Source organism: Oryctolagus cuniculus, chromosome 13 (assembly GCF_051225735.1).
Source record: "Oryctolagus cuniculus isolate XC-2025 breed Fujian yellow rabbit chromosome 13, ASM5122573v1, whole genome shotgun sequence".
Taxonomy (NCBI): Eukaryota; Metazoa; Chordata; class Mammalia; order Lagomorpha; family Leporidae; genus Oryctolagus; species Oryctolagus cuniculus.
Genome location: NC_142879.1, coordinates 21,370,639 through 21,397,661, shown reverse-complemented (window position 1 = coordinate 21,397,661; position 27,023 = coordinate 21,370,639). Strand labels below are relative to the sequence as shown.

Genomic DNA, 27,023 nt, shown 5'->3' with positions numbered 1-27,023 from the left:
TAATCTTAGAAAAAGAAAATGAATGGTTAAAATGATAAACCTTACGGTATGTTACCACAATTAAAACAAGAAAGGGAGACAGGAGAGCTCCCACACATTGCTGTCAAAGGTGTTGTTCTGTAAATGTTGAAAATGTTTTAAAGCACTCCCATTATTTATTTTTAAATCAACTTCCAGGGTAACTTTTCAAGACTCCCCAGGTCTGGATATCAGGTTAAAATTGCTCACCTGACTTTTATTACCAGTGGAAATCTACCTATCAAGTGCTTCTTCACAACATGACAATACTTCCCTAATGCAGCCTTCAAGGGTCTGGGGTGTAAGGAAAAAGCAATTTCCATGAAGAACCTTTCTTCCGAAAGGCGAACTCTACAGATACTGAGCTTGACTGGAATGAAAAGATGGAATTAAAGTGGGGTGTGGGCACCTGCTGATTTCAAAAGGGTGTGGACCCTACATACCAGGACCAGGTCTGACCCTGTAAACTTCAGAGTGGATAAAGGATCAGGACTCATCTTATCTTTCAACCCATACAGTGCAAGAGGGATGAGGCTGTAACTACCAGATAGGCTTCTCCAAAGGAAATGTCTGTTCCCATTCCCCAAAAGAAGGTCTGAAGTTGGAAAAGCTAAAGATCCCTCCTGAATTTGCAGCTTCGAATAGCACACAGCATCCCCTGGCTCCTGGCCCACCACCTGCTCCAGGGTCTTTCAACTCTGAGATGCAGAGTACTCGAATTTTCCCAAGAGCTTCATTTTCTTCCAGGAATCCACCTTACTGCAGAGTTGCTATTTTCCCTGAGCAAGGGAAGAGGAGCCCTCAATCATCTCACAGGAAGATGATAGCATCTGCTTGGGGATTCCAAGGGGATGTTTTACTGCAGCTTTTCACAAACTGATTATATTTAAAGCTCCCTTGGGGTGTGGGGGTTGGGACAAAAGAAGCTTCGGAAAAGACCTTCATTGGCATAGTGAAGAACCGCTCAAACCTCCCTGGGGAACAGGCTTGTTTAAATACCAGCAATCAGCATTCCCAAGTGCATGTGTGTGCACACACAATATGACCAGGGTTTGAAATTTCATCTCCTGCTCTCAAAGGGTCCTGAAAGGGTTAAAGTGTTCCCAGCAAAGGCCTATGCTTTTTCTATCAAAATGCTCCAGATGGAAATTGCAAAATTTCACTTCTCAGCTCTGTGGTGCACACACACCATTCTCCGAAGATATTTAAAAAAAAAAAAAAAAAAAAAAGACAAGACCCCCAATGTTCTCAAGAAAGAGAATTTCACTGCTTAGTACACAGTGCCACTCTGTTTCAGACTATTCTTCCTGATACATTTGCACTAACTGTCGATTTCAAGCCTTCTGAAAGACTAGAAAAACTCAAGGTATGGAGAAGGAAAAGGGAGGGGGCAGAGTAAGGAAAGAACAATAGCTAGGACTGTATGCAGTGATATGAATTCACCCAAATATCACCAAACGATCACCCCTAGTAACCAGGGTGTGCTCCTTAACCACAGTGTTCCAATCCCAGCAAAGAAGCTAACAGGCTAGAGGTCAAAGGCCCCAAGTTATGACCATGAATCTTACCAAGGCTGTAAAGAATTTCCAGAGATTAATGTCTATGAAAGTGCTTTGTAAATTGGAAAGGCCTATGTAAAAAAGCTAAGAATATTGCTTTCGAGTCAGACACTGAGAGGCATGAACTTTCAAAGGAATCTGAACACCCACAAACCAGAAACAATGACGGTTTTTAAGAAGGCAGCTACAAGGCAGGCCGATGAAAGAGGCATGCCCCTTATGAAACCACACTGGGGTTGAGCTCGGCCCCAGCCTCAGACGTCCTCCAGGGCTCTTGTAAGCAGGTGGTTTAAGGAGAGGCGAACACCAAAATCCATTTAGAATTCACCTGCTTCAAACCATTCCAACTGAAAAGCAGAAGCCAGGTGAGAAGCAGGAGCAGGACTCTGGTAGCCCAGAGACGCACAATTCATCTGTTCCTTTTACGCAAGAGGCAACTGATGTCCAAAGGGTTCATATGACGGATGCAAGGTACCTTTTGTTACTAGTGGATGCTCTTAAACTAGAACCCAAGCTTCCTTCCTAGGCTTATGTCCTAATACTTACAGCTAGAGCTCTGGGAGTGAACAAGCAATGCAGTCTTATTAGTTGGCCCAATTCAGCTAGAAGGAAGGCTCACCAAAAGATAAGTGGATTGCACCATTCCAGCACTCACGAGTGCCAGATACTGTGCTAAACGATGCACTCATACTATCTCCTTGACTTCTCACAACTGCATTAGGAAACGCACACTAGTTTTCCTGCTTTTCTAATTAGGAAACAGGCTCAGACAACCTGCCTGATGTGAAAGGCGAGATTTAAACCTGGATTCCTTCAACTCTAAACCTGCGCTCATAAACCACCAAACCAAACTGCTTTACTATTACAGCAATTTTCTTTTTTCCCTTGGCATCTCTAAGACAAGTAAGGCAGGCAGCAGCACGGGTCTCATATAATACAAAAAACCCTGAAACTCAGAATTCTGACCCAGAGCTTCCAGACAGTGGGGGCGGGGTGGGGGTGGGGGGTCAGGATCAATGTAGAACCCCAGTCCTTTATTTCCAAGTTCTGTGTTCTTCCATAAAGAGCACAAGTTCTAGAATATAAACTCTTTGAGGGTAAGGGCCCTGTCTTCTTCACTGTGGTGTCACCAGACCACAGGACACACAGTAGGTAGTCAATAAGTGGCTGCTGAATAAAAGAATGAAGTCAGACTGCGGTGTTTGTGTGACCTTGGAAGGGCAACCCTCTCTAAACTGTTTCCTCCTGAGGTGAATGGAAGGTGATAATAATACCCACTTCCTGGGGTGACGTGAAGATTAAACCAGATCATTCATGTAAAAGCACTTGGGACAGGCTAGAATATAATGAGCACCCAAATGTAAATTATTGTTATAACTACTATTATTCATTGACTGATTTTAGTTCCTTAAAATTTGTAATTTTTTTTTGTCTCACCCTGGTCAGAGTGTTTCATCATAAATACAGAATGGGGAATTGGGAATCAGTAAAACCGCTTCTAGTCTAAGATCTGCTACCACCTAGCTAGCTGTGTGACCTTGGCCAAGCCTCTTCAGTTCTCTGTATTCTTTTCAGCTGTAAAATGAGGGATGTAATGATTCAAATCAGCGTCATAAGCATTCATGGGGTGCCTTCTCTGAGTAAGACATCACACTCAGCCACCTATAAAATTCTATGATCCTGAACAGCGTCAATGGAAAAATATCAGAGCAAAGCAAAACAGTCTCCTGCCTATGGCAAGGTTGAAGAGAAACCCCAAAGAGCAGACTGCATTACATCATCTCAATGAGCAACGTTTGTAAATACACAAAGTGTTTAATTTTGAGACACTCGTGAGAAATCCTTTACCAACTGGCAGACACAGTTCTATTAAAATCTATCAGCCCTGAACCATCTAAAAAATAAACATGTAAAATCACTTTGCACCTTAGTCAACTGGCATGCTTCTGGAGAGAAATCTGGGAAAGTCAAAGTTATTAACACTCCTTACGGCAAGAGTTAAGAATGGGATATGGAGGAAAAAGAAGGAAAGAATGAAAAAGAAATCTCTGGTTAGAGCTGCAGGGGGCATTCCAAGAGCAGAATGCAGTGCATCGGGACAGGACACCAAGGCCAGTGGCCTATTGTTTACAAAAACAGGCCGGGATTAGGAACACTGACAAGAGGCCAAGACCTCAATTATAACTCACAACCACACCTCTCTCAATCCCAGTTCAACTGAAGCTATCAATCAGTCCACTCCCCCACCTTTGTAATAAACCTACCAATATCTGCAGCCAAGTGGATAGAAGGTCCCTTAGGGCACCTACAGCACTGACCAAACCGATGACATAAAAAAAAAAAAACTCCTGCAGGCACAATGGAGACTCCAAACTACCTTCCAACCATGCAGGAGATGAGAGAGCTGCCCATTTCACACTCTATCCCTACCCCCCACCCCAGGCAATCATTATCCAGGAGACAAGGCCTTTCCCAAGTCCTCTATGATAGGAAAAAAGTCTCCTTGCATTGGTGCAGGGAAAGGAGGGGCCCCTCCCTCTGTACTCTGAAACAAAGGAAAATCCAGAGCTCCAACCATGTGGCGTAACATTCAAGGCCACCCACCTCTCCCACTCCCCAGTTAAGGTCTCAGAGCCTCAGCCACATGGCTCTTTCCAGTAACTGACCAGGAAGGGACAGGGCCTTGCACAAACACACGCTAGGGCTCATTCACTGGCAAGCAGCCCTCCTAAGGGAATTGCTGGCTAAGAAAAGGCTACCTGGACATGAGCTCTAATGGACCAGCAGAGTCAGGCAGTGGACTACGAGGAGACAGGTCACTGGGCTTCTCCACACCCACATTGTTGCAGATCAGTTAATGGGGCTTTGAAAACGTGTACTCCAGAGCAGAGGGGCACGACACAGAAGGGTTAAACAATTTTGTCTTCCCACTTTCCAGAATCAGCGCCACCCAGCAACCCTAACACCCAACTCTGTTTAGATTGAGGTGAGGCGGGGACCGCATGTGGGTGGCCTTATTCTTCCTGTTCTCTGCTCTGATTGCACACAGGGTGGGTGACCCGGGATCAGGCAGGTACAAGGTGCGCCCAAGGTGGCTATGGACTCCCTGTGCCCAGTGCCACAGCAAATCTCCCGTTTTAATAGAGCGCATCAGAAAAGAAAGCCCCGCCCCTCCCACGGCTCTCCACGGGGTCCACCTTCTCTCAAGGTTGCCTTTCTCTGTATGGACTGCTCTTCACCCTCCGGAATGAATGACCAAACACCTGTCAGATCTCAGTTGTCCTTCAAGGAAACCTGACCCAGACATGTGGAGGCAAAGTGCCGCCATTCTCTCTCCAAGAACCTCCTGCCCCTCCCCCACCGGGTCCGGCCTGGGGGGAAAGGGCTGCCAAAATTATGGCCAGCTCCACAGGGGCACCCCTAAGGCCCACTCTGAGAATTCCTCTCCAGCGCCTGTGGCATCGGCACTGCCCATCTTCAGCGGCTAAGACCCACCTAGGAAACCCACCTCTGGGGTCAGCTTGCCCCAACGCGCTCCACCCAAAGAAATGCACAGCCTGCTGATGACAGTAGCAACACACGCCCCGCCAGCCCACACGGTCCATGCATCTGCTGTTTTTCAAAGCCCTTACCTTTGACCTGAGTATCGTACTCCGCTATGATCTCCTTATCCTTTTTGAATTTGGCTGGAGACGTCATGTTTTCCCTCTTTCTTCCAAATTCGAATAATGAATTGATAGATCCACGGGAAGAATCCAACCACCGAAATCAATACCTCCAAGACCGCTTCTCCAGAGGGCAGAAGGGGCCCCCCGCGGTGGTCTCCAGCGCGGCGGGGAGCGCGGGCTGCGGGCTGGGCAGGCGGCTAAGGCGGGCACATGCAGACGGTGGAAGCCGGGGCCGGGTGCGGTTCCTGTGCTAGCGGAGCCGCAGCCTCAGCATTAGCCGGGAGAACTGCAGCGCCCGGAGGCTGGCCTGGGGTCTGACATCAACGACACAGGCAGGGAGTGGAAGTCCTTCCGCACAACATGATGTAGGGGTGCGGGGGTGTGGACGCGCCCAGCTGTGTCCCCGGGAGGGAGTGGGTGCGTTATCGGGGTGCCGGGGGAGGGCTGGGCGTGCTTCGCGGGTTTTTTTTTTTTTTTTCTTTTTTTTGTCGTACAGGCTCGAAGATGCTGCAAATCAAATCCCAAACGGGAGCCGCAGCAGCGCGGACTGGATCGGAAGTCGTTTGCTCCGGTTCACTTGCCTGTAAATGCAGGAAAAGGGGGAGGGGGCGATCAGCCCCTGCGCAGATCCTAATCGCCGCGGGGGTGGGGTAGGGGACGTCGCCCGGAGCCCGGCCTGGGCCCATTCATCTCGGCCAACCGCCGCCTGGCCGGGGAGCAAGGACGCTCCCTCCGGGTTTGGTTTTAAGGCTCAGAGAAAACACTGTGGAGCAGCCGCCTGCGCGGGCTCCGGGCGGGGACTGCGGCGGGAATGCGGGGCTCCGGGCGGGGACTGCGGCACCTCGGCGGCCTCCGAGCTCCGCCGGCGCTGGGCAGCGGCCAGCCCGAGGGGGCCCTTCCCGGCCCAGCCTCCGACGCAGTCCCCGACCCCCGGCTGGGGCACCTCCCTGGACATCAAAGGGGATCAAAGCCGGAGAGGGACACGCCGCCCGGGCACAACTTTTCTCCGCTGCCGCCCCTCCTCCCCGCTGTTTTGTTTTTGGTTACTAGCTTCTCTTGGCAGCAAAATGGGGCGCGGGGGGGGATCTGCAGGAAAAAGCCTGCTCGGCACGGGACACATCCAGGAAAACAATGTGGTCGGCAGAAGCAGGAAACGGGTTAGAGGCGAGGGTCGGGGCCGGGAAACCGAGGGGCGGGGGGCGGAAGGCAGCCATCGCCTCCCCCCAAGCCACGGGCGAGAGTGACTCCAAATGCCACCCCCAATATTTTTTGTCACCCGTGCCCAGCGAGCCCAGATACCGCACCCAATCCCAGGCTCGGGGCGAGGGGAGGAGGAGGAGGGTCGCAATCCCGGCTCCTCGCGCCAGGAGGTGCCCGCGGAGAGCCCGCCGCCGCAGCCGCGGCCCAGGAGGCCGGAGGGGCGCGGGCGGGAGCGCGGAGACGGGCGTCTGGCTCCCCGGCGCGCGGCGGCGGCGACCCTTCCTCCTCCTCGCTCGCCCCCTGCCCTCTGGGAGCCGGGAGGAGGGGCTCGCGCCGGCGTCTCCCGCTTCCCGCAGCCGGAGGGAGGCCCGCACAGACAGGGGCAGGGAGAGGGAGCGGAGGCAGCGTGGCTCGCGCGGCAAGAAGCGCGGAGGCGGGCGTGAGCTGGGGTCCCGAGGCTGGCCGGGAACCCGCGGACGCCTGGAGCTGCACATGCCTGCAGGGCGGGCGACGACGAGGGGTTGCCATAGGGGCGAGGGGCAGGGGGAGGCGACCACGAGCTGCCGCCCCCGGCGAAGGGCACGGCTGTTAGCAACTCCGGGCGCCGGGACGCGGGTCCGAGGACTGGAGTGGGGAAGAGAGCCGATCGGGGCGGGCCGGGGGTGGGACAGGGAGAGAGCCCCGGAAGCTGTGGGAACACCCATCCTCCTGGGTCCTGGGCTGGGACCCGGGCTGTCTGCCAGGGCCTGGAGACAGGGGAAGAGGCCACTCGCTGCTGACGGATGATGCCAACGGCGCTGCCCCGAGGGGCCCCGCGGCGCGCCCGTGCGGAGGACCTGGGGAGGGGGCTGGGTGCGGGCTGCGCTGCGGTTCGCGAACCCGGGCAGACTCCCAGGCTTGTGCGATTATGGGCGGAGAGACAGGCGGTCCTGAGAAGTATTATGGGTTGCACAGGGAGATTCGGAGAGGGTCGGGGACGGGGGGGGGGGGTGGTCTGAGGGACTCCGGGCGGCACCGCGAAGGCGCTGCCGCGAGCAGCATCCGTACCCTCTGCTTCCCTCCCCAGCCCGGGTTTGTTCAGTCAGGGCTCCAGCCCGGCGGCCGGGAAGAAAGAGGAGAGGGAAGGAGCCTTTACCTGGCTCTGACGCGACGGGTCCCAGGCCCGCGGCTCCGCTTCCCACTCAGAGCTCTCCCCCTCTCTTGCCCGCCACCCGCTTCTACGCAGATCGGCCCCCCAGTCCCTAGAGAAGCCTCCGCCAACTCCGCAGGACCCCGCCGGGAAGCAGAACCCACCCCCTTGCCAATCACCGCCCGTTTTCTATCGACCGATAGGACCTCTAGCCAATAGCAGTAGCCGATTCCGAGAGGCCGGGAATAAGGGGGAGGAGCTGACGAAACTTGGAGGTGTGACTAGCGCTCACTGCCGAGGCGTGGTCACCGAGTCAGCTCCGCCCCAGGTTGTCGAAGCCCAGAGCAGAGTTGAGGGGCGGGATTAAGAGGGAACGAACAACCAAACCCAAACTCTTGAGAGGAGGCACGACCAATTGGACCGCGGAAGAGGGGCGGGGCGTTGCGGGGAATTTTAACCAATAGAGAGTAGAGCCTGGCGGGAGCTGTAGAACAACTTCCAATAAGAAGCGGGAAGGGCGTGTCTCGGTCCTTAATACCAGGGCGGGAGCAGGGTTTGCCTAACCTGCCGAAGCCGACCAATAAGGAGGGAGGCGGAACCTCGATCGCCCTACCAGAAATCCGAGCTGATCCCGGCACCGTTACTGGGGCGGGGCGTGCGGCCTCCACGCCCCTGAGCTCGGATCAGGGGGCCTTCCAATGCGGGACGTGGGCGAACTCCAGCTCCGCCAATCCGTGCGCTGCGCTGGCAATTCAAACTGACAGCCGGTTGGAAACGCAGAGAAGGCGGAAGAAGTAGCCCAAAACGGCGTGTTCGGTGACAGATCCCAGCGTAGACCCAGCCCAGAAAGAGACCTCCGCCCCGCGCCGCGGACCACGCCGCTCTCTGGGGGAGCGGCCGCTCCGGGAGGCAACCTGAGGAAAACGCGCGGGGTTCCCGGCAGAAAACGGCGCGGGCGAGAGCTCGCTGAGGGCAAGGGCTGCCCGGAGAGGGGCTAGCGCGCGGGCTGAGCCGGGGACTGGGGGGAACCGGGGAGGGTCCCGGGGGGAAGCCGAGGGGGTTCTGAATCCCGGGAAGCGGACGCGATCCGTGAGAGGGGCTTGATGCTGGGCCAGGGAGAAGGCGGAGGCGATTCCTGACGGGAGAACCCCGTGAGCCCGCAGAGAGGGCGAGCCGTGCGTGGGGGGTTCCCTGCGGACCCCACTCCCTTGCTGCCGTGCCCTGGCCCTTTACTCCGCTCCCGGGAAATCAGCAAAGGACTCTCCTCCCGCCCACCTTCAGGACTCGCGACTTGATTTTTCCTCAGTCCGGGGCAGTCGCTGTGGGTAGGGAGGGCTGCGCTCTCGAGGCGCACACCTGCTCCTGCTCGGGCCGCCATGACCACCGGCAGCTGCAGCTTCGAGGACCGCTGCGTGTCGGTGCTGTGCTGCAGGTTCTGCCAGCAGGTGCTCAGCTCCCGGGGAATGAAGGCCGTGCTGCTGGCCGACACCGAGATCGACCTTTTCTCCACCGACATCCCACCTACCAAGTAAGTGAGGCGCGCGGCGGGGCCTCCTCCCCGTGGAGGGCGCGGCTGGCGTCGCTGCTTACCGTATCCCTGCCCCGACCACTCCCCACCGGCTGAGGACGCCCCCGGGTATCCACGAGGGGCAGCCTGTCTGGGCAGAGCTTGTGGTTTGGCCAAAGCGGTCCGTCCTGGTGTAATCGATCATCAGTGCTCGGGGTTCAGTGATAGCCACGTGACCGCGGCGCCCTCAAGTTGGATCCCTGGGCGCGGTGCCCTTGCCCAGCCATCCCGTCACTGAATCAGGTCCCTGACCTAAACCCTGGGTCAATTCAAGCAAGATTTTCTGGGCTTTTTAGAGGAGAGGTCGTTTAAGTATTTTGGCTTTGTCCATAAAGTTTTCTCCCACAAAACAAAATCCGTTTTCCAACATGATTTGCAGTTGGTATGTTGAATCTGAACCATTGTCTATTGAATTCAATAATCTTTTTTCCAAAGAGAGAGAGAGCTTGAGATTTAAACAGCTTTTTATGCGTGGAAAAATTGAGACTTGGCCTTAAAGTAATCCCTTTCTCCTTCAAAGCCTGTTTGGGATATTATACCTTTTATTTGCATAATTGAACCCTTTTAAAATCTGGTTTCAGCCAATACCCACTTTTGAATGTAGAGTCCTTAAGAATTTGCTTTCTGTTTAATAAAACAGCCATTTTTATTTGACTCAAATATACATGTTTGTATCTCAAAAGGTACTTTTTTTAGATATAGTCAACATATCTGTGCCCCACAAGATTTTCAAGATTTAGTTCTTTATTGAAGCTTTGTTATTATAACTAAAATAATTATTCAAAATAAGAGTGAACAGCCATTCTCCAAGTCTTGGGACTCAGAGCCAGAAGAATCAGGCAGATAAGTGTAATTCATTGTAAATGAATTCTATGATAGTGATAGAAACATTAAAAGTTATAAAATATACCCAAGTAAAGCTGTGGCCTTTACCTCCTTTGAAACCTTTTCTGAATTATCTTTAGTGTAGTTATGCCTAACAGCAAGCCAACAGTTCTCATTTGTTGCAGAGTTAAATGGGTTAATAGTTCAAGTTTGTATGTGTTTAAAAAAAACTAAACAATAAATCAAAACCTACTGTTGCAAAAGTTCTATGATTTACTTCTAGTACTTTTTCCTTTTAGTACTATATACATATACAAATTTAAAATGTTAACCCATTCATTTTTGCAAAAGTTATGGTTTTAAGGCAGTCACAGAAAGGCTCAGATAAGGGAATTCTTATAGGTTAGAGCAGTTTAGAATCAGATATTTTCTATTGTCTTCTTTGAAGGAGTTATAATCAAGATGTGTATGAATCAGTGACCACAAATTAATTTTTAAACAAGGTTTGCCAGACATTTAGTGTAAGCTCAAAATATTAACTGATTCTTACAAAATATACTATAGCTCTACTTTAGAATCTCTTTCAGTACTTTGGAACTATAAAGTGTATGCTAAATCACAATTAAATGTACATTTGGTGGTAAGAATGTGGAGAAACTGGAACCCTTATGTACTATGAGAATGTACAATGATATAGCAATTTCGGAAAATAGTATGGTGGTTTCTCAAAAATATTAATGATGCAATTACTATATGATTTAGCACTTGCACATTTGGGTATATATCCAAAAGAATTCAAATCAAGATCTTTTCTTTTTTAAAAAAAGTATATATTTTAATTTTATTTGGGAGACAGAGATCTTCCATATGCTGGTCCACTCACAAAGCCTGCAACAGCCAGGACTGAGCCAGGCTGAAGCTAGGATCCCAGAACTCAATCCAGTTCTTCCCTGTGGGTTGCAGGAGCTTATGTACTTGAGCCATCACCTGTTGCCTCTCAGGGTATAAACATTAGTAGGAAGCTGGGTCCAAAGCAGAGGAGCCAGAACTTGGACCAGGCAGTCTCAAAACACCAGGCAGTGTCTCAAAGTGCGACTTAACCACTGACCAAACACCAGCCCCTGAAAACAGGATCTTGAAGAGACACTTGCACATCCATAGTCATTGCAATAGCCAAGGGGTAGGGTAGATGCAATCAAAATGCCCATTAACTGGACAAATAAATGGAAAAACAAATTGTGATGTACATATAATAGTATATTTATTCAGCTTTAAAAAGAAAATTTTGTTACACGCTACACCATGGATGCTAAGTGAAATAAACTAGTCACAGAAAGACACGTACTACATGGTTTCACTTATATGAGGTATCTACAAGAGTCAAATTCACAGAAATAGAAAGCAACATGGTGGTGACCAGGAACCTAAGGAAAGGGAAATAGAGATTTGTTTTTGAATAAGTATAGAGTTTCAGTTTTACAAGATAAAAAAGATCTGAAAAATTCATTGTAAAATAATGTGACTGCATTTAACAATTCTGAACTGTATACTTAAAAATAGTTACAATGAGGGCTGATGTTGTGGTAAAGTGGGTTAAGCCACCACTTTCAGTGACGACATCCCGTATCGGCATGCCAGTTCAAGTCCTGGCTGTTATGCTTCTAATCTGGCTCCCTGCTAATGTGCCTGGGAAGGGACCAGAAGGTGACCCGAGTACTTGGGCCCCTGCCACCCACGTGACAGATCCAGATGGAGTTCTTGGCTCCCAGCTTCAGATGTTTGCAGCCATCTGGGTAGTGAACCAGCAGATGAAAAATCTCTCTCTCTCATTCTCTCTCTCAATAAATACATTTTAAAGGAAATGATTACAATGGTAAATGTTATGTGTGTGTGTTTGCCACAATTATTGTTTTCTTGAAGCTCATTTGACTGTCTCTAATCCTTTCCATCCCCAGTGCAGTAGACTTCATTGGAAGAAGCTATTTCACCGAAATCTGCAAATGTAAACTGAAGGACATCGCATGTTTAAAATGGTAATTTGTGGCAATGTTCCAGACAGCCCTGGGTTTGGAAGATGGATGTTGGCACAAAAGCATAGAGAAAGGTTCAGTGGGCTGCAGCAGGCACTGATATAACCCATGCAATGAGCCGTTGAAAAACCATTTGTTACTTTGAGCTATTTTTTAAAGAGTCTGTGGGACTTCACATTTGTATATGATTTTGTAATTTTTCAAAGTGCACTCACAGGTATCTGCTTTAATTTTCAGAACACAACAGTGTAGTCTAGGGTGAAAAATACTTGGGCTTATAGTCGTAAAAGTGAGACTTGAGCCCAAGTTTTACCCCTCTTCATGTGATCCTCAGTAAGCTCCTTTAACTTTAAACCTCCAAACCTCTGTTTTCTTGTTTAATTTCTTCTTTATGAAATGTTTATTTATTTTTATCTACTTGCAAGGCAGAGCAAGAGAGAGAGATCTTCCATCTGCTTGTTCACTCCCCTAATGTCCACAACAACCAGGGCTAGGCCAAGCCAAAACAAGAGCCTGGAACTCCACCTGTTCTCCCATGTGGGTGGCAAGGGCCCAAGCACTTGAACTATCATCTGCTGCCTCCTAGGTCACATTAGCAGGAAGCCAGATTGGGAGCAGAGGGGCCAGGACTCAAACCAAGTAGTCCAATATGGGATGTGGGTACCCTTGGAGGCAGTGTCCCAAGGATGTGGCCACAACACAATGCCCACCCCTCCTTATTTAATTTATATCTTCTGTAGATATGTCTTCTGTATTTATGTTATAAAATTATGAAGATGAAATGAATTATAAATTACATCACATATAAGAGCTATTGTTATCTTTTCACAGGTAGATCTGTGTTACTCCTATTTTTTTTTAAAGATTTATTTATTTATTTGCAAGTCAGAGTTACGCGAAGAGAGAGAGAGAGGGCTTCCATCCTATGGTTCACTCCCCAGTTGGCCACAACGGCCGGAGCTGCTTCGATCAGGAGCCAGGAGCTTCTTCCAGGTCTCCCACGCAGATGCAGGGGCCCAAGGTCTTGAGTCATCTTCTACTGTTTTCCCAGGCCATAGCAGAGAGCTGGCTTGGAACTGGAGCAGCTGTGTCTCAAACTGGCGCCCATATGGGATGTCAGCGCCTCAGGCCAGGGTGTTAACCCACTGCGCCGTTGGCCCCACTATTCCTGTTTTTGAGAGAAGAAAATTGCGATTTTTCTCGTTTAAATAATATTTGGATTATAAATTATAATTCTTGTGATTGAAGTCAGCAAATTCTTCTTATGGGCTTATGTCTATTTGATTTCATTCATTCAAGCTATATTTATATCAAGGAACTACCATGTGCTAGGGACTAGAAACACAACAATAAACAAAATTCAATCACTGGCCTTTGGGCATCATATTCTAGTGGGAAAATAACCAATAAATAAGATATTTGAATAAATAAAGTATGTAATATGGTGGGAAGTACCCCAAAGGAAATAATAATAATATATGACAGAGAAAATAGAAATTGGGAAAGTGGATGTTAGCTATTTTAGATACTGTGGTCAGGGACATCTTCTTGTAAAGAGGTAATATTGTAGTTAAGTCTGAAAAGATGAGAAGGAGCTAGAGGAAGAATGCTCTAGGCGTGAACAAATGAAAGGGACCATGACAAGTTGCTTAACATGTCCAAAGGATCAAAGGCAGTGGGTGTTTGGCATAGTGGTTAAGACCCCACTTGGGACACCTGCATCTCCTACCGGACTGCCTAGGTGGGACTCCTGGCTCCTCCTCTGATTCCAGCTGCTGGTTAATTTGTATCCTGGGAGGGAGCCAGTGATTTTTCAAGTACTTGTGTCCCTGCCACCCACATGGGAAACCCAACTGAACTCTCAACCTTGGCCTGATCCTGCCTTGACTGTTGGCTAGCATTAGGGGTGAGCCAGCAGATGGAAGATCTCTGTCTCTCTGCCTTTCAAATAAAAATAAATGAGTAAATGGAGTAAAAGATGATGGCTGGTGTGGTTGTGACATAGTCACAGGAGAGGGGCGTGAGTAGGTTAAAGATAGAGCCAGAACCCAGATACTCACAGCAGTGTTGCGCAATAGAAATATACAAGCCACATAGGCAATTTAAAAATTTTCTAGTAGTAATAGTTTGAAAAGTAAAAAGAAAGAGGTGAAGTTAATTTTAATCATATTTTATATAACCCACTATATCCAACATATCATTTCAACATATAACCAACATAAGTTATTAGTAAAATATTTTACATTCTGTTTTTTTGTTCTTAGTCTTTGAAATTTGGTATGTGTTTTACAGCACATCTCAATTCTGGCCAGCTTCATTTCAAGTGCTCAGTAGCTACTTGTGGCTAGTGGCTATTATTTTAGACAGCACAGATCTAGACCTTTTTATAGAGGGTTTTTTACTATTATTACTATTATTTTTAATTTTTCTACAAAAGATTTATTTTTTGGAAGACAAAGCAACAGAGAGGAAGAGAGAGAGAGAGCGAGGAAGAGAGAGAGAGAGAGAGATGGCTTCCATCCACTCCACTCCCCAAATGGCTGCAGTAGCCCAGGCTGGGCCAGGCAGAAACCAGGAACCAGGAACTCTGTCCAGGTCTCCCACATGGGTGGCAGGGACCCAAGCACTCAGACCTTCATCCGTTGCCCTCACAGGCACATTAGCAGGCGGCTGGATCTGAAGCTGAGAAGTCAGCACTCCAGTGGGCACTCTGATATGGGTTGCTGGCATTGTTTGCAAGCAGAGGCTTAACCCACTGCACTACAACACCATCCCAGGGCCTTTAATTAACAGGCGAACAGAGGCCAGGCAAAATTTAAGCCATCATTTAGTCATCAGCTCTTGTAAAGAATCAAAATACTTCGTTTCCTACGAACAAGATAACCGGGTAGCAATGGGGCATACTCTTCTGGGGGTGAAGTTACAAGGAAGCTGTAGGTTGCAGTAAAGGCTGCAATGTTGATTTTACTTTCCCGTCCCCTCCTTTCCTTATGGCAGCTCTGTGTGTCTGAATCTTTTCCAGGCTCACATTGTAAGGCAAAGTGGGTTTTTCTTGGAAGTGCCAGTATTTTTTGAAGCACGATCCCAGTACCACACCAGTATAAAAATCACTGGATTCAGGGTAAAAATGTTGATTGGGGTGGCCTGCCTAAGAAATGCTAAACTTGGGGCGGGCACTGTGGCATAGAGGGTAAAGCCACCACCTGTAGTGCCAGCATCCCATGGTTCAAGTCCTGGCTGCTCTGCTTCTGATCCAGCTCTTTGCTATGGCCTGGGAAAGCAGTGGAAGATGGCCCAAGTCCTTGGGCCCCTGTACCCATGTAGGAAGACCCAGAGGAAGCTCCTGGCTCCTGGCTTCAGATCAGCACAGCTCTGGCCATTGCAGCCAATTGGGGAGTGAACCAGTGGATGGAAGACCTCTCTCTCTCTCTCTCTCTCTCTCTCTCTGCCTCTCCTTTTCTCTCTGTGTAACTCTGACTTTCAAATAAATAGATCTTTATAAAAAAAAGAAATGCTAACCTCCCCAGTTTTTTTTTTTTTAAGATTTATTTATTTATTTATCTGAAACAGCAATATAGAAAAGAGGAAGAGTCAGAGAGAGGTCTTCTATCCACTGGTTTACTTCCCATATGGCCTCAACAGCCCAGGCTGGGCCAGGCTAAAACCAGAAGCTAGGAACTCCATCCTGGTTTCCATGTGCGTGCCAGCAACCCAAGCACTTGAGCCAATCTCTTGCTGCCCTCACAGGCATGTTGGCAGGAAGCTAGATAGAAAGCAAAGTAGCTGCTACTCCAACTGTGCACTCCAAGGTGATGCTGTGATAGAAGCAGCAACTTAACCCACTGGGCCACAATGAGAATTTCTGAATTTCTGGAAGATCTTTTTTTTTTTTTTTTTTTTTTTAATTTTAATTTTTGGCCAGTGGAAAACCACTAATGGGGGTTTAACAAGAGAACAAAATAATCCGATTTATCCTCATTAGAGGGTTAGCTCCATGAGAACCAGGGCTTCATTTTATCCATTGCTGGATTCTAAGCACCCAGAACAACTCCTGGCAAATAGTAGATGCTCACTGAACATTAGTTGAGTGGGTGAAGGAACGGAGAAAGAAATGAATACAGGTTCTACTTAAAGCAGGATTTACTCTAACACTGTAATCTTCCAAGAACAGCTCTTGTTTTCATTTGGTTGCCTTTCAAGCAGGTTATAATGAGATAGTATATTTTAGGTGAGCTGGTACCTTTTATAATACTCTTTATAGGTCTCACAAAAGTGGCTGACTCCCACATCTAACAGGATTAGACCAAGTTATAATAAGAATTTTTACAACTCAAGGTAAAGACAGTTCATGTTGCTATTTTAACAAAAATACAAAAACATGGCTAATACGTTTTCTCTATGTAATATGTGACCAGTAAAAAAAAAAAAAAAAATTGTTAAGCTTGTTAAGCAGAGAGGTACTTATATTCAGCTGGATAATGCTGAAGACAGTAAAAAACTTTTTCAACTTTCTCTAGAGGCTTTATTTCTGAATTCCTTCAAAAACACTGCAACTAAAATTAGAGCATCCAGCCTGTGTTTGGTGTACAGGGACTCATGCTGTCTTCCTACTCCTCCATCTGTTGAAATAGTTATTGGCTTAGAACTAGAACATTTAAGAACCCAACTTGTCACAGTCCTGGGGATAATGTAAACTTTTACCCTCAGGTTTGAGTTTATTTAATATATTTTGTCTGTACAAAACAGCAATTTTGGGTGCTTTACAGAGCAAATCACAACTTTTCGACATCCAGAAGCTAACCTGTGGAGGCAGAACAAATAAAATATTACTAGCAAAGAAATGTGAGACTGTTAGTATTATTTCACTTCATGGAAAGACTATTTTCCCATTAGATGGCAGAGTGGCAGCCAATATCAGAGTAACTCTTATCCCAGCAATGGAGGTGGTTTGCAGTAAATGAGGTCTAAATTATATGGTCTGTTTACCTGAGTACATAAAAATGCTTATATGCCCAGGCATCACATGGCATCTCATAATGTTTACTGTCTTTCTCAGTGGAAACATTGTAGGCTATCATGTGATTGTTCCATGTAGTTCCTGCCTCCTTTCCTGCAACAACGGACACTTCTGGATGTTTCACAGCCAAGCCGTCTATGATATTAACAGACTGGACTCCACAGGTAAGAACGATTGACTTACACATTCAAAGACGTTTCTCTATCAATACCTGAGTGAAAATCCCAAGAGATCATTTCAGGATTCCTCCAAGGCCTTTTTAACTAGATTGGATCAGCCAGAGTGAAACTTTAATCCATTTTCCTGAAACGTTCACTAATGAAAAACAAATTTCATGGCCATTTCTATGTTCATCATTGTATTTAAAAGGCCTCAAACTTTGTTGGAATTTTGATTTTTGAAATTAATATCTTAATAGCCTTAAATTGTTACCTTGATACATATTCTGACCCCAGAGAAGTCTCAGGGCTACAGAGACACAAGAAGAGCTCCTGTCTACCAGTTTACTCCCCAGTGCCCACAACAGCCAGAGCAGGGCCTGGGCCACAACCAGGGGCCAGGAACTCAATCCAGTTCTGCCATGAGGGTGGCAAGAACCCAATCACTTGAGCCATGACTACTGCCTCCCAGGGTCTACAATGTGCAAAGCAGGAATAAGGAACCAGAGCCTAAAACTGAACCCAGATACTCCACTGCAGGGCGAGGATGTCTTAACTACCATGTTAAATAGAGATTCAGTTTGATAGTGAAGTATTCATGGATGTGTATGTGTGTGTAAGAAAGGGAGGGAGAAGAGGATGGAATAATGGAGGTTGGGAGGGAGGTCCAGGTAACCTCTCTATTTGGTGGTACTTTATGATAAAAATAGATATTTTGATGCCTATATTAATAAATTATGCTAGAATTTTGGTCAAGGGAAGTATTTTAAAAAATATACTCATCATTTTGATAAGAAAATATACTTGGCAAGTTTTTGGCCAAGTGGTTAAGATGCCATTTGGGGTGCCTGCATTCCATATCAGTATACCTGAGTTCAAGTCCCAGCTTCATTTCCAATTCCAGCTTCCTGCTAATGCACCCCATGAGAGGCAGCACGTGATGGCTCAAGTATTTGGGTCCCTGACACCCACATAGAAGATTCAGACAGAATTCTTGGCCCAGCCCTCCTTATTTTGGGCATTTGGGGAATGAAACAACAGATGGAAGATCCTTTCTGTCTGTTTCTGTGTCTCCTTCTGTCCCTCTACCTTTCAAATAAATAAATAAGTTTCAAAACAAAATACACTCTCAATTCTTGAAGAGTATTTACATAATACTTCCTATATAGACTGGAGCCTTCTGTTTTGTTATAGGACACATGTTCCCAATGCCTAATATCTATTTACATAACAGACCAAGTTCACTTTAAGGAACTTGACAGTCTAAGTTGGCATTTATACCAGGTTTTAAATCTATGTTTTAGTCTTCTTTGGAACTTAAAATATATTCTTTTTAAAAAATATGACTCGCCTTCACACACCAAAAGATCATGAATTGCAAACTTGGTTGTCAGTTCTTTAAACCCTCCAATTATTTTTGGATTTTTATAGACCATGATTCTTTTTTATAATCACCTGAGATTCAACTGTGGCTCTCAATCCATCATTTGGGGGTCTTAATTTAAGACCAGTATATCAAGAGGCCCATTTTCAAACAAGAACTTAAGATGAATTTCCCCAAGTGGGATACAGGTTTCCTAATTTAGCTCTCTAGTTTTATATTTGTGTTGCTCATGGATACATTAAAGAAAGTTTCTGCTTTGATACTATTTTTCCTGCTTCATAGGATTCAAAACACAGGGTGGAGATTTTTCAGTTTTGATTTACTTTTTAATATTGGTCAATTTTTCAAAGATGAAAGCCCAGCGCTGTTCCGTTCACACTGAATCTAATCCATGAGAAACAGATGCATCGCAGGACTTCCTTCCTCCCTTCTTAACAGAGAAAGGGAGGTGCTGCTTCTGTCAGATCCAATCTCTTAGTTTATTTTTCCTCCTTTGAACCAATTGTACGGAGCTGCTCCGTGGCTTTGAGCATCAGCTCCAAGAATGCTGAACTCCTCTGGGTAGCCCTCTGTAGTGTGACTTAAAGCAAGACTTTCTAGATGCTTGCTATAAAAGAGGCTTTCTCATGATATCACAACTGTCCTTGAATCACCTGGGTCTGTGGTACCCAAGGAATGCACACATACTTGGTAGGATTCTGGGGTGGTTTCAGACCCCAGGGTGGTCTGTGTGCCAGTCTGGCCTTCATATACCAACCTGATTTCATAGAACTTTCCTGAGGAGGCTGAGAGAACCTCAGCTCAGAGTCCCAGAATTGGCAAATACTCTCAAAAGCAAAATAGCTTCAGCTCTCCCCTTGCCTTTATGCATTCTCATTTTCATTTTATATAACATAATACTGTATAGAAATAAAAGTAAATGCACTAAATTTATGCATAGCAACATAATCCTCAAAAACAGAATGAGTGAAAAAAGCAAGTTAGACAAAAATATGTAGTTTAATACCCTTCTATAAAAATTTAAATACTCCAAACAATAATATATATTTGCATACATTTGTGGTAAAGTAGTAAAACCATCTAGAGAGTACTGGTACTGGTAGAAATTAGATTCAAACCAAATCCCCAAACTCTGGTTTGCTCCATTCCATCATGTAGCTGGAGTGAGTTTCCACAGCTGCTGAGTCCTCCTTGTGCCCACACAAGTGGACAGCTTGAGTTTTGCTTTTCATGTTGAATTTCATTGGCTCCCCTAGAGTTCAATTTTTTTCAATGTGTTGCTTTTAAGTTAAAATACAGTATGTGCCCAGAATAAACCATCTCATTATCTTCTACCATATGTTTGGTCTTGTGCTATATAAGGGTACTTTGAAAAGTTCATAGAAAATGGAATTAAAAGATAAGTTTATTTTGGTACAAAAAAAAATTTTAAATCTACTTTCTTGAGTATGCCGCTACTGGATTCTTCATAAGAAATCTCAATCCTTTCTCAATGAGATTGTAGATTATTATTTTGCTTATTGTATTAATTGCTGTGACCTGGTATTATTAAAGTTTACAGTTTCGGCTTGGAACCCTTTAGGTTGAAGCCCACCTATATCAGAGAAATGGCACCAGCCACGTCTTTCCTTCTTGAAGGATCAGGAAACTTATTCAGGACTTTCCCTATCCCTGCCAAAGAGGCACTTAATCTGAATGAATCTTGTGAGTTCTCCATCCTTAAAGGTCATTAAAGTAGATTAGAATATCATCAGTGTAGAGTGATTCTGGCATAACGTGGAAGGAGGCAGGGTTTGAGTAAATGGACTGCTGAGATGCCTTAAGTTCTCAGATTCTGGAATTTAAGTCCTCACTTAAAAAGGCTGAAAGAATGTTCATGTCCTAGATGGATCACTTAGATAATTTTGTTTTCAGTAAATACAGTGGATGTACTTTTTGCTATACTGTTCTCTGCTAATACTATTGCTTATATTAGAATGTTAACATATAACATTTCACATGTCATGTTCTGGACTGCAACAGTGGTAACTTTTATGACTTCTTGTTTTCAGGTGTAAACGCCCTGCTTTGGGGAAACTTGCCAGAGATAGAAGAGAGTACCGATGAAGATGTGTTAGATATCTCAGCTGAGGAGTGCATTAGATGAATGGAATTAGGATATGTGATATTCTCATACTAACTGTTTACTATTTAAGATATATTAATGAGTCAACCTTAAAATTATTATTAAGGATTTGCCAGTGATTTCTTGGAAAACAAAAATTTATTTATTTGCTATCCCAAATTAGTTACCTCAGTTGAATTTCTGCCAATAGGATTTTCTTTTCTTCTACGTGTGCTTCTTCCTCGCCCTCTGCGTCCTGAAGGTATATTAAATTCAGATAGGAAGAGATTCTGTACAAGTCACAGCTGCTTCCCCATCTGGAGGAGCTTTTCTTACAGCTTGACTCCAGGTACCATCACATTGCTGAATAAAGGGTATTAGCGCCCACCTGGGTATCAACCACGCGTGTATGAAGCTCACCTGAGCATCACCAGGCCATTGGAAGCATGTGGCACGGTGGCATACTGTGAGCTTGGGACGCTCACGTTCCATCTCCAGTGTCTGGACTGAATCCCAGCTCCTCCTCTTCCAATCCAGCTTTCTGCTAATGTGCACACCAGGAATCATCAGACAATGGCTCAAGTATCTGGGTTCCTGCAGCCCATGTGGGAAAAACGGACTGGGTTCCAGGCTCCTGGCTTCTGTCTGGCCCAGCTCGGCCCTGGCTGTTGTCGACATGTGAGGAATGAACCAGCGATTGGAAGATCACTCTCCATCTCCCTGTCTGTCTCTCTGCTTCTCAGATAAAAACTGAAAATAAGTAAACTAAAAATTAAAAAAAAAAAATAGGCAGCTAGGTTTCTATGGGTACTGGTGACCAAATGTTATATTGGGGATAACTGCTTTAAGATGGAGTAAGACTTTGTGACAATCAGCAAACAGGAGAAATTAAAAATTTTAAATACAGTTTGTGGAAGAATCCCCTTGGATCCTCAACATGACATTAGATACATGAGTTTATCAGAGAATTATCAGCAGATACTGTTTGCCAATGTTATTTATTTACATTCTTATAAAGCCATTTTTATATTATTTTATGAACACCAGATAAACCAACCCTCTGTCTTTAAGTTATCCCATTCTCTAGGGCTTTCTCTGTAAATAGCAAATTTTAGATGAATAGCCTCAATATAACCCTCAAATAGGAAGAAAAATTTTAAAAGTGGTTTGCTTAAGTCATTGTACCTTATAGAGTTTGAGTTTCTCTTGATTTTGTGTTGTTTGGTGTTTGTTTGTTTGTTTGTTTGTTTGTTTTAAGACGCATTCAGAGCCACTCAGGAACAGGAAACTGGAATAGTGTTGTATTCTGGTGTCCTGTGAAAGGCACAATGTATCTCTTTTAGGTAGGATCTCAGTTGTATACATGTTGTCAATACTAAAGCAGACTGAGTTACTGTTTTGTAAATAAAGTTTGTTCTAAAAATGATCGTCCCTTCCTTTAATCTTTACATACAATACACAGTATAAGGGCCAATGCTTATTGAGTGCTTAATGTGCCAGACACCACAATTCTAAGTGCTTTGCACATTTAAGTCACCTAAGAGGTAGACACTGTTATTATTCGTTTTTTTTAACCGATAAGATAGTTGAGACACAGAGGTTAAGCAACTTGTAGAAGGGTCACATAACCGGTTAGAGGTATGGCCTGGTTCAAACGCAGGCAGACAGAATGACTCCAGGACTCCCACTCCTAATCTGTATGCTGTACCCTTTGAGCACCTCCAGACGTGAATCAGTTATGATCTTAGTTAGTCAAGACACGCGCTGGTTACCTACATGGTTATGTACCCCGGGTGAGGGCAGAAGTCATTGATTTGAACGTTAAACCAGCTCATGCTGGTCCTAGGGAAGAAGTGACCTTAGGCATCATTTGTTGTAATGATGCCTACACAAAAGGTGCTTCAGGAAATGCTGTTACTGGCATGTGGAAAACCTTTCCAACAGTTTTCCAAAGGAATGGGTGTGGAACAATTTGGCTTGGGATTTTTTTTTCTTTTAATCTCATTTAAATTTCTTCTGGAACAAGGTGGGCAATAATAGATACATGGTGGGGAGGAAATGAGTTGATTCTGCATTATACACTTCTTCAGTTAAACTTGTTCCATTAGAGAAGAAAAGTGTAACCGTAGAGAATGCAACAAGTTTAAAATTCAAGAGTTCATCTGGTTTCTGTTCAGCGCAAGCCTTCAAAGGCCATGGTTGAGTGAGGGGCTCTTTGAAGAACAAAAGCAAGGCAGAGGGGCACTGATTGACGCAAGCCCCAGTGGGATTGCACTCCAGCTGGAGAATATTCCCAAGTGCTCACCTACCTCTGGCTGACTGCATCACAGAAAAGCTAATTTTAAGTAGAAAATGAGTTAATAAGGTTTTATCTAGAGAAATATATTCATGACACCTTTTTTTAATAAAAGTAAATTGCATACATTCTGTTAAGACCAAAAGTGGGGCCCAGCATTGTGGTGTAGTAAAGCTGCTGCTTGCTGCACTGGCATCCCATATGGGCACTGGTTGGAGTCCTGACTGCTCCACTTCCAACCCGGCTCCCTGTTAATGTGCCTGGGAAACCAGTGGAGGATGGCCCAAGTGCTTGGGCCCCTCCCAACTATGTGGGAGACTCAGGAGAAGCTCTGGGCTCTTTGGCTTCGGACTAGTCCAACTCCAGCCATTGCGGCCATTTGGGGAGTGAACCAGTAGATGGAAGATCTCTCTCTCTCTCCCCTTCTATCGCTCTGTAATTCTGCCTTTCAGGTAAATAAATAATTTTTTTTAAGTATCATGTGTGTGGATTTAACATACATTTTCAGGTCCCAGTGTATTGTGGGGAGCAACTCGGACTAGACTAAGTTACTGGAATTAAGACTTATTCTATGCATCTGCTCTCCCACAATATGGCACTGAGAAGGGAGAAACAGCTTCTACACAGCTGCCTCCAGTTCAACCAATAAACTGTAGGACCTGCTCCTGATTGGAGGAGAGCAGTGTACTCGGCGTGTGGGTAGCAGAGTTGGGATTGGTGGAAGAGGACTATAAAGGAGGAGAGAGACAACATGCACCAGGAACATCTAAGGGGAACATCTATCTAAGAGGAACACCTGTGCAGCCCCCGAGAGAGCCGGCCGGCGGTGTGCCGCTCCCCTGCGGAAGTGGGGAAAGTGGCAGGGGGAACCGCCCTTCCACGGAGGTGGAAGGGATGGCAGCCAACCCGGGAAGAACCAGCAGCACACCCGGGGAGGGCCGAGCAGACAAAAGAACAGCGCAGGGTCCTGTGTCGTTCCTCCACGAAGACGGGGAGCGACATGTGTAATTCCTAGGCCTAGAAAAATCTATGTATGTTTTGGTCCTCTTAATTTTAGGATATATTCAATAAGCCCATATTATTCTGTAGTGTGGCAAGAATTGCACAGTGACATGCTCACACTTGCTTTCAGGGAATATGCAGTGAGTTAGAGGTTAGAAGCCCATGAGTGCATCTCATTTACTAGGTCAAGTAATTTAACAAAAGCTGAATTGCTTTGACTCCCTAGATGAAAGAACCTTCATTCTGAGTAGTTGGAAAGAGTGGGAGGTGAGAAAGCTATCCAGAAGAAATGACACTTAAGGCATTATACTTGTTTTTTCCTTGAAGCACAATTAGGAGTCTACCAGCTGGTGTAAGAGTTTTGGGCAAAGAGAGAGAGAATAGTGTTAACAAATGAGAGATTAAAAGTATCTTCCACGGGGTGGGCTGCAGATGAAGCTCTTACTTCCTGCTCCTCCGCTTCCAATCCAGCTCCCTGCTAATGCACCTGGGAAGGCAGCAGACAAGAATCCAAGCACTCAAGTCCTTGCTACCCATGTGAAAGACAGGGATGGAGTTCCAAGCTGCTGGTCTCAGCCTGGCCCAGCTCCAGCTGTTGCAGGCATTTAAGGAGTCAAACAGTGAGTGGAAGATCCCCCTCCCTGCTCTGCCTTTTAAAAAAATAAATCTTTAAAGGTATCTTTCATCTTTCTTTGGGAAATTACAAGCAACCTCCCATGCCTTCCAAGATATGGAACAAGAATTAACTAGAACATGAAGCTAACAAGAAAGGTTAGTTTCACAACATGAAGCATATTCTATGCTTTTATAAGTTTAGACTTGATCTGGTAGTGATGTGCTGTCATTCAAGATTTATGCAAGAGAATAAAACAATCGGATTTAGTATGATAGCTCTGATGGTAAATTATAATACAGTTTAGTTTTCACAACGTCCTTTCTTTGATGCACTTAACAACTTGACCATGGAAATTACATTTATTGCCTTTAAGAACCCATGTAGTCCTTTAAATCCTCCTGAGTTTCATGGAAGCCCTGGTCTGCAGTGGGTACGGCCTTTGTTCCTCCCTTCCATCTCGCCATTCCTGAAGTTCAAGGAGGGGGCAGTGACTCATCAGCTTGCCCACCATGGTTCTCTCTGCGACTTTATCTTTTTCCTCAAGCCAGTTTCTCAACTTCAGACTCGGGCTCTTGCTGAGGCATCTTGGGTGGGGCCTAATCTGAAAGCCATAATATTTCACTCTGCGGCTCAGAAAACCAGATCCTTAAATATTAGTAATTAGGGAGATGACTGTGTGAAGAACTGCTCTTTTGACCCATGAATCACACATGGTTGATTAAGAATAATCTCGATTGCTTTCCTTCACTGAAGAGGAAGTCACCATAATGTGTAGACCGTGATACAGGAAGCAACAGACTTATCAGAAGGAAACTAGAGTGGGGGAGGGGGGGAGGGAGAGACGTAGATCAAATTATCTTTCTTCAGTGGGGAATTACTCGGTGGAGGCTTTTCCTATTTTAACATTCATGCTTATAAAAGGAAATCATTTCCTTTTCTGCCCTTTTTTTTTTTTAGCCTAAACCATAGCTTCTTTCTTGCCTGGTATTGAGTATATGCCAAATCTACCCTAAACTGCACAGATGGAAAAAATTAGTCTATGTCTGTGCTACCTCTGGGGTTGAATATTTTTAGTTACTTAAATCTTGAGCTGAAGATTTTTTTTCTTCCAACACTCTCAAAGAATCATTTTATTGTCATCCAAAGAACAAACTGCTTAAGATAAAAATTAACAGCATCATGCTTTTTGTTTGTCACTATAATTAATTGTGAACTTTCACATACACTTTAATTCAATTTTCAGAATAATCTTGGAAGCTATCATCCCCATTAAGAAAGAACCTCCAGCCGGCGTAGCGGTTCACTGGGCTAATCCTCCGCCTGCAGCGCCGGTATCCCTGGTTCCTAGTCCCGGTTGGGGCACCGGATTCTGTCCCAATTGCTCTTCTTCCAGTCCAGCTCTCTGCTGTGGCCCAGGAAGGCAGTGGAGGATGGCCCAGGTCCTTGGGCCCTGCACCTGCATGGGAGACCAGGAGGAGGCACCTGGCTCCTGGCTTTGGATTGGCCATTTGGGGAGTGAACCAATGGAATGAAGACCTTTCTCTCTGTCTCTCTCTCTCACTGTCTAACTCTGCCTGTCAAGAAAAAAGAAAGAAAGAAGGAAGAAAGGAAGAAGGAACCTCTTAGTCCCAACAGCCAAAGAGTTAGAAAGATCTAAACGTGAAACTGAATCTTCTCAAATTAGCTTAGGGTTCTCCTACCTCCCAAAATGACTCTAAACTGAGGCCTGTTTTTACCTCATTAGCTATAAAACTCAGGACAAATTTCTTTTGACTTTTGACCTCAAAGTACGGTTTAAATTGATCCATTCAACAAATATTTATTGAGTGCTTACTGTAAGCAAAATAGATGCAGGGAGACAGAACTAAAGAAGACACAGTCCCTACTGTCTGCTGACGGGTAGGGAAGAAAGTGGAGTAGCTCTTATTGAGGGTTTGCTGTGTGTCAGGCATTGTTCTAAGTGTGTTACATGCAACCCCAGACAGACAGATCTTATTAGCTTCCTTGCCATACAGGCTAGGAAACAGACACATACAGGCTAAAGACCTTGCACACACAGCCTGTAAATGACAGCACTACAGATTTGGAGAGGCCAGAATTAATTCATTTAATAACTATGCTTCCTTTTTATATTGCAGTGAGGTTGTCTACCATTCAGATAAAGTCAAGTTTTCCATTAGCAATCTTCCTATATACGTATTTCCCTATTACACCTTAGTTGATTTTTGTTTTAAATTAGGTGAAAGCTGTGCAAAACTATATTTTTTAAAAAAGATTTATTTAGTCATTTATTTGAAAGGCAGTGTTAGAGAGGGAGAGACAGTAAGAGAGCGAGTGAGTGAGAGATCTTCATATGGGATGCTGGCACTGCAGGTGGCAGCTTAACCCGCTGTACCACAATGCCGACCCCTGTGTAAAACTCTTAATTTCCAGCTTTGCTGTACTTCAAA

General features: G+C 45.6%; 2 protein-coding genes across 11 annotated transcripts in view; one reads left to right on the top strand and one right to left on the bottom strand.

Moving 5' to 3' along the window:
- SRGAP2 (SLIT-ROBO Rho GTPase activating protein 2) overlaps nt 1-7,944 on the bottom strand; it is a 282,651-nt gene extending 274,707 nt beyond the window's left edge. For all 9 annotated transcript variants that reach the window (XM_017347830.3, XM_051821257.2, XM_051821256.2 and 6 more), the window contains exons 1-2: nt 7,581-7,944; nt 5,210-5,826 (exon numbers count right to left, since the gene is read on the bottom strand). In XM_017347830.3, the coding sequence (XP_017203319.2) occupies nt 5,210-5,276 (67 nt within the window). In that variant the 5' untranslated portion in view covers nt 5,277-5,826; nt 7,581-7,944. The remainder of the gene's footprint in view (nt 1-5,209; nt 5,827-7,580) is intronic.
- A 408-nt stretch (nt 7,945-8,352) lies between these two features.
- RUMY1 (regulator of UNG2 and MKLN1 interacting yippee protein 1) lies at nt 8,353-22,082 on the top strand. 2 transcript variants are annotated; one of them, XM_002717552.6, is made up of 4 exons: nt 8,353-9,102; nt 11,922-11,999; nt 17,053-17,177; nt 20,607-22,082. In XM_002717552.6, exons 1-4 carry the CDS (start codon nt 8,951-8,953, stop codon nt 20,699-20,701), a joined length of 450 nt encoding a protein of 149 aa, XP_002717598.1. In that variant the 5' UTR covers nt 8,353-8,950; the 3' UTR covers nt 20,702-22,082. The 2 variants fall into 2 exon arrangements, with proteins under 2 accessions (XP_002717598.1, XP_051677226.1); XM_051821266.3 differs by lacking the exon at nt 17,053-17,177 and having other exon boundaries at nt 8,393-9,102; nt 20,607-20,797.
- Nucleotides 22,083-27,023: the final 4,941 nt, after the last annotated feature.

Excerpts from the sequence above, each read along its gene's own strand:
- RUMY1 (XM_002717552.6), top strand. The coding sequence starts at position 8,951 with ATGACCACCGGCAGCTGCAGCTTCGAGGACCGCTGCGTGTCGGTGCTG. Across the intron at positions 12,000-17,052 it reads GACATCGCATGTTTAAAATG|TGGAAACATTGTAGGCTATC; the intron begins GTAATTTGTGGC and ends TGTCTTTCTCAG. Across the intron at positions 17,178-20,606 it reads TAACAGACTGGACTCCACAG|GTGTAAACGCCCTGCTTTGG; the intron begins GTAAGAACGATT and ends TCTTGTTTTCAG.